The sequence below is a fragment of the Dictyostelium discoideum genome, assembly GCF_000004695.1.
Source record: "Dictyostelium discoideum AX4 chromosome 3 chromosome, whole genome shotgun sequence".
NCBI classification, from domain to species: domain Eukaryota; phylum Evosea; class Eumycetozoa; order Dictyosteliales; family Dictyosteliaceae; genus Dictyostelium; species Dictyostelium discoideum.
In genome coordinates, this window is record NC_007089.4 from 2184261 (window position 1) to 2191760 (window position 7500).

The 7500-nt window shown below is 22.7% G+C and overlaps 3 protein-coding genes across 3 annotated transcripts in view; 2 read left to right on the top strand and 1 right to left on the bottom strand.

Moving 5' to 3' along the window:
* The window catches only part of DDB_G0279511 (RabGAP/TBC domain-containing protein), a gene marked incomplete at both ends in the record, with an annotated part of 3690 nt that extends 2284 nt beyond the window's left edge, over positions 1 to 1406 (top strand). Inside the window, one exon of the mRNA XM_636578.1 lies at positions 1 to 1406. This exon is cut by the window's left edge and continues 2284 nt beyond it. Within this exon, the coding sequence (XP_641670.1) occupies positions 1 to 1406 (1406 nt within the window).
* Positions 1407 to 2120: 714 nt separating this feature from the next.
* DDB_G0279513 (hypothetical protein) lies at positions 2121 to 3974 on the top strand (the record flags this gene model as incomplete). The annotated part of the gene is made up of 1 exon (XM_636579.1): positions 2121 to 3974. One exon carries the CDS (start codon positions 2121 to 2123, stop codon positions 3972 to 3974), a length of 1854 nt encoding a protein of 617 aa, XP_641671.1.
* A 385-nt stretch (positions 3975 to 4359) lies between these two features.
* Positions 4360 to 7500, bottom strand: part of pigQ (phosphatidylinositol N-acetylglucosaminyltransferase subunit Q) — a gene marked incomplete at both ends in the record, with an annotated part of 3475 nt that continues 334 nt past the window's right edge. The window contains 3 exons of the mRNA XM_636580.1: positions 4360 to 5495; positions 5593 to 5837; positions 6052 to 7328. Of these exons, the coding sequence (XP_641672.1) occupies positions 4360 to 5495; positions 5593 to 5837; positions 6052 to 7328 (2658 nt within the window). The remainder of the gene's footprint in view (positions 5496 to 5592; positions 5838 to 6051; positions 7329 to 7500) is intronic.

Sequence of the window (7500 nt, forward strand, 5' to 3'; positions counted from 1 at the left end):
AATTTTCATCAATTTCATCAGATTCTGGAAGTGTTCCAATAACTAATGGAATTGGTAATAGTGGTTCTTTAAAAAAAAGTTCAAGTAGTAGTAGTGGTTTAAATAATAGTTTGGGTATTCCATCACTACAACATCAACAATCAATAATGTCACCTTCAATTTTATCTGTAAATAATAATAATAAAAATAATAATAATAATAATCAATCACCAAAAGTTTTAAATAGGTTATCGATTATACATTCACATCCAACAAATAGACCACATAAATGTTTTTATCGTAGTATTATAAAATTCCCATGTAAAGATGATGAACAAATTGAAGTTGATTTAATTAGATCATTTCCAGAGACAGAAAGTGAATTGGTTGAAATTTATACAGGACAATTAAGGAATGTATTGAAAGCAATTTCTCTATTTGATCCAGAGATTGGATATTGTCAAGGTATGTCATTCGTTGCAGCTTTGATTATACCTTATCTCTCAGAGGAGGAAGCGTTTCATATATTGGTTCGACTTTTTAATGGTGTAATGAGAGATTTCTATGGTGTTGGTATGAAGGCTTTACAATTAAGAGTATTTCAATTGAAAAAGTTTGTAGAATTATTATTTCCAAAACTTCATGCTCATTTGAATGAAATTGAATTGGATATTTCAATATTTACATCACCATGGTTCCTAACGGTGTTTGCTTATCACTTCTCTGATGAGGTGGCAACTAGAATATTGGATGTTATCTTTTTACAAGGTTTAGAAGCATTCTTTAGTGTGGCATTGGCAATCTTTCAAATCATTGAAGCTGACCTAATGGAATGTTCAGAAAACTCTCAAGCAATGGCTTACTTTAGAAATAATACCAAAACAAAGATTGATGTTGACACTTTAATGACAACCGCTTTTAAAATCAGAGTTAGTCAAACTCAATTGGCAAACTTTAAACAACAATTCGATTCAGGTTTTAAACCATCGGTTATAACAGTTTTTAATCCTGATGAACTACCTGAAAAGAAAATTAAAGATCCAAGATGGACCGTTAAAAAGTATAAATTAAAAGAAAGAATTTCAAATTTAGAAGATGATTTAGCTCTATCAAAACAAGAATTACATTATACAAAAGATAAACATGAAGAGGAAAAGAATCAAACAATTAACCATCTTAGAGATGTTGCTGATCGTGAATTGTCTCAACAAGAACATACTCGTTTTTTAGAATCAAAATATATTCAAATGGAAAAAGATTATCAAAATCAAAAACAACAATTGGCTCAATATGCAAATATAAATTTAAATTTAACACAACAAAATAATTCTCTAAAATCTGAATTAGAAAGTATAATATGGCAAAATAATCCAAAGAAATCAATTAAATTCATTAAAGATGATATTACTTTAAATCAAAAAAAATAATAAATATTTATATATAAATATATAATATATCAAAAAAAAAAAAAAAATAAAAAAAAAATAAAATAAATAAAAAAAAAAAAAAAAAAAAATAGAGTACATTTATTTTGTTTACATTTATTTTTTTATTTTATTTTTTTATTTCTAAACTAACTTTTGCCTCAAAAGATCAACCTTAATTTATTAATAAATTTATATTTAATTTAACAAATCTTAAAGTTTTAATTGTTTTATCGGTTTTTTTTTTTTTTTTTTTTATTTTTTTATTTTTTTTTTTTTTATCGATAACTTATACGATTCAAGTAATTGGTTTATTTATACATAAATGGTTAAGTTCAATTTCTCATAAAAACTTTTTTTAAAAAAAAAAAAAAAAAAAAAAAAATGAAAATAAAAAGATAAAAATAAAAATATGCAAAAGTAAAAATAAAAATGTTCATCAAAAAAAAAATAAAAAACTATTCTTTGAATTTTAAAAAATGACTTTCCATAAAATATCATAAAAACTAAAAAAAATTAAAAAAAAAAATAAAAATAAAAATTTTTGAGATCATTTTAAAATTATTATTTTCATTCAACAAAACAATTATTTGAAAAAAAGCCACTTTTTTTTTTGAAAAACCCTGTTTTTTTTTTTTTTTTTTTTTTTTTTTTGCCATATTATTTTTTTATTTTATTTTTTTATTTATTTTTATATAAATACTTTAAATAATAAAAATGATGACAAATATCAATGAATTACCAATACCAGTTTTAATTAAATTATTTGGATTTGTAAATAAAATTAATAGCTCAAGTTATTGGTTTGTAAATTATACATTAGTATGTAAATTATGGACAACCCAAATTTTACCAACAGCATGGAATGAAATGACCATTGCAACCAGTCAACCAGCTGAACCATTAATTGAATACAGTGAAGATGGTATATTATCACAATTTCCAAGTACAACATCAGAACCATATAAATTTAATAAATTAGTGATGAGAGTTGGTAAAGTTAGTGAATATATTGACAAGATTAAATCTTTGACAACTATTGATTTAAGAAATAATTCATCAACCAATTATGTAATTGATAGATTAGCCGAAGCATTAAAGTCCAATAAAACTTTAACCTATTTAAATCTTTACAACAATAGATTAATGCAAAAGGGTGGTACATCAATTGCAAATGCAATGAAAAAGAATCAATCGATTACTCATTTAGATTTAGGTTTAAATTTATTGGGTGCAAATGGTGGTAATGCAATTGCCGATGCATTAAAAGTTAATAATACTTTGGTACATTTAGATCTCTCAAGTAATCAATTAGGTCTTCGTGGTGCTGGACCAGTTGTTGAAGCTTTAAAAATCAATAAATCCATTAAATATTTAATATTAAATTCAAATCAATTACGTGATGAATGTTCATTACCATTGGCCGATATTTTACGTTCAAACATTGGTTTCATTGAATTGGCATTGAATGATAATGAAATTGGTTCAAAAGGTGGTATTGCCTTGGCAAAAATGTTAAAATCTTCAAAAGTTTTAACAAAGTTAGAGTTTGGTAAGAATGAATTAGGTGATGATGGTGGTTTAGCAATGGCCGATGTGTTAAAGAATAATAAAAATATTAAAGTCGTCAGATTAAATTGGAATAAATTGGGTGTGAAAGCAATTAAAGCCCTCTCTGAATCATTTAAAACCAATTCAACCATCATCCAATTGGATCTTAGTTTTAATAATTTCGGTGATGAAGGTTTAGTTTGTCTCTCTGAATCATTCAAACAAAATAAATCAATTCTTTCATTGGATCTCAGTAGAGTTGCCTCTGGTTTGGTAGGTCATAAAGCATTGGCTGATTCATTACGTGTTAATAATACCATCCAAACATTAGATTTAACAAATTGTAAAATTACAAATGAAGGTGGTGTCGAATTGGCAAAATCTTTAGTTGACAATAAATCAATTTCAACTTTAATCTTAAATAATAATACTTTCTCAAAAGATACCGTTTCAGAATTAGCTAAAACTCTTGAATCAAATTCAACCATTACTTCACTCTCCTTAGTTCATAATCAATTAACTATTGACGGTGTTGAAGATTTATTCAAATCTTTATCCACTTCCACTAATAAATCCTTACAAACTTTGGATTTAACTAATAATCTTTTGGGTTCTGATGGTGGTAATATCATTGCTCAACATTTAACAAAATCAAATCTCTCTGAACTTATCCTTACAAATAATCAATTATCATCTCAAGGTGCCTCCTCAATCTTAAATGTATTACCACAATCTAATTTACAAACTTTAGATATCTCTAATAATTCTATTGAACCTGATGTTGCCACTTCATTATGTTCTGCAATTTCAAATAGTCAAATTTTGAAGTTAAATATCTCTACAAATAAACTCGACGATACTGTTATCCCACCTTTAATTCAAGCAATTCAAACTAATCAATCACTCATTAGCATTCAAATCTCTGCAAATCAATTTTCAAAAGAATCAAATAATAAATTATTATATTCAATTCAACAAAATAAATCAATTTATTATTATGATTTAGTTGAAGAAATTTAAAATAAAATAAAAAATATTTATATAAAAATAAAATTTGAAAACCATTTTTATTTATTTAAATAAATCATTGAGGTTTTTTTTTTTTATAAACGTTGAGGTTTTTTTTTTTTTATTACTTTTTTTTTATTGTCACTTTTTTATTTTATTATCACTTTTAAGAAATTAAAAAAAATAAATGGTTTTAAAAGGATTAAAGTAATTTATAAAAAAAAATAAAAAAAAAATAATAAATTAATTAGTTGAGAAAAGAAAAATTCAGTAATAGAACTAATAAACTTTTTTGTTTTTGTTTTAAATATTTCGTTTTAATATTATTTTTTATTTTTTTTTTATTACTTCTTTTTTTATTTTTATTTTTTTTATTTTTGTTTTAAAAAATAAATAATTAAATCTTATTTAAAGGTTTTCCCATAAAGAAACATTTTGATAATTTCAATGGATGATAAGTTGAAACAGTATTTTGAATTAATTGAATAGTTGGTAAAAAGAAAGTTGATAAATTTGCAGGTTTAATTTTAATTGAGAAATAGGTAATTTCTAATTGGGTCGAAATTCTTGGTATTGGTGATGCCGATGATTGACTTAAATTTCTTTTATGTGAATTGGTTGAAGAGTTTAGACCATTTGAATTTGATATTAATGTTCCACTTAAATTTCTAACATGTTGTATAATTGGTGGTGATGATAAACTATTATTATTATTATTATTATTAATATTACTATTATTGTTATTATTAATACTATTATTACATGTTGGTAATATTGGTGAATTTATATTATGTAATTGTTGTTGTTGTTGTTGTTGTTGTTGTTGTTGTTGTTGTTGTTGTTGTTGTTGTTGTTGTTGTTGTTGTTGTTGTTGTTGTTGTTGTTGTTGTTGTTGTTGTTGTTGTTGTTGTTGTTGTTGTTGTTGTTGTTGTTGTGATTGTTGTTGTTCATCTTGATCACTTTGTTGAATTAATTGTGAATGATCTTGTAATTGATCATGTTGATCGGATATATTAAAATTATTTTGAATTGTAACCATATCTTTTTTCTTAAAATCAAAGATAACACCACCTGGTAAATACCTACTATCAATAAAGAAGACCACTAAATTAAATAATGGGAAGGTATTTAAAAAGTGTAATAATAAAGCAAAGATGGCCATAACCAAACTTACGCCAGATTTGAATACGGCGAAAAAGAAATAATAGATTGCAGTTGTTGGGAATAAGAAAAAGATTAAAGTGAATAATAGTGTACCCAATAGTAATTGATAAACATCGAAATCACAATGATCGGTTCTCTTTCTTAAGGGATTAAATTTGACACCTCTAAATAAATTCCATAATGATTTCAATAATAACATTTGAAGTAAATAAAATCTTGCTGAAACACTATAAAACACTGATATATGTAATGTGAATATATAAAATAAATCAATTACAACACTAATTAAAAATGATAATCCCATTATACCACTTAGACAAACAATTTGTAAAAATAGTTCTCCATGTGGTGATATAGTTGTTGTAATTACTAATAATAATAATAATAAATAAAAAAAATAATAATAAATTAGTTAATTATTAATTAATAATTAATAATAAATCAAGTAAATAAATAATAAACTTACAATTCCATTTATCAATATAATATAAAATTAATCTACCAAAGAATTTATCTAAATTTTCATTTAATTTGAAACCACCTGGCCAACCCATTAACCATAATATTAAAGACTTTAACATATCGTTATTTAAGAAAAAGTTTAATTTACCAATTAAATCAAGTACATGACCACTAAAAAAGTTTAATAATAATCCTGCACCTATACCTAATAATATATCATTAAATATTAACCATGCGCTATTATGAAATCTAATAAAAAAAAATAAAAAATAAAAATAAAAAAATTAATAAAGAATAAGTAATAATAATAATAATAATAATAATAATAATAATAATAATAATAATAATAATAATAATAATAATAATAATAATAATAATAATAATAATAATAATAATAATAATAATAATAATAATAATAATAATAATAATGATGACAATAATAATGATAAAAAAAAAAACTTACTCGATATAAGATGATCTATCATCATTATTATTAATCCAATAAGTTTTCTTTTTTAATGATTCCCATTGTTTTGATAGTTGTTTTACTTGAAATATTCTATTATCTAAATGTGTACCAAATGTGGTTATATCTTTTAATTTACAACCACTATAAATAAATGGTGTTGATATATATAAAATTCTTTCTAATAACCTTGAAAATATTTGAACGAACCAAATGAAAAAATAAATTGGTCTATATAAAATATCTTTAATAGTTTTCTTTTCTTGGTTTCTATTATTACTATTATTATTATTATTATTATTATTATTATTATTATTATTATTATTATTATTAATATTATTATTTGCGTTACTTTTACTTGGTGATATATTATTAGTAGTTGATATGGGCGGTGAAGTTTTCATTTTATTATCTTGTTCTAATTTTTTATTATTATTATTATTATTATTATTATTATTATTATTATTATTATTATTATTATTATTATTATTATTATTATTATTATTATTACTATTATTATTATTATTCTTTCTAAATCTAAGCGTGAATAAAGTTTTTGAAAAGAATGATTGTGGTTCTGTATCAGTATCTGAATCTTTTGTTTGATTATCTCTTGATTGCTGTTGTTGTTGTTGTTGTCTTTGTGCTAGTTTTTGTTCTTGTTCTTGTCTTTGTAATTCTTCTAATTTTTGTTGTCTTAATAATTTAAATTGAAAATGTTTTTGAATTGTCTCTTGAAGTATAGTTTTAATATCATATGAACAATTAATTTGTTTAAATGTTGATTCTAACTCTGATCCAATTTGTTTTTTAGATGAATTTGGTGATGGTGGATCATTTGGTGATGAGGAGGAGGATGATGATGATGATGATGGTGCAAATACAGAATTATTTGTTTTTGTAATTTTTGAAGAATTTGAAGAGGATAATGATGATTTATTACCTTTTGAAACTAAAGATAACATTGATTCAAATTTAATTGGTATTGACGTATAATAATAAGGTGGTGTATCATCATACATTACTAATTGAGAAGATGTTTGAATTTTATATTCATTACAATAGATTTTACGTAAATAGGGGTCACCTGATTCTGTACGTTCCATTGATATCCAAATATCAGATTCTTGTAAATTCTTTGGTGGTAATGGTATTTCAATATTCTTATCTTTTCCAATCCATTCTCCTAAAATTCTTGGTGTATATCCTAATGGGCAACCTAACATTCTTCTATCAAATTTCATTTTATTTAATATAACTTCTAATTCATTTAACTTTAAATAAATAAATTAATTATAAATGTTAATATTATTATTATTATTATTATTATTATTATTATTATTATTATTATTATTATTATTATTATTATTATTATTATTATTATTATTATTATTAATATTTTTTTTTTTTTTTTTTTTTTTTTTTTTTTTTTTTTTTTTTAAAAAA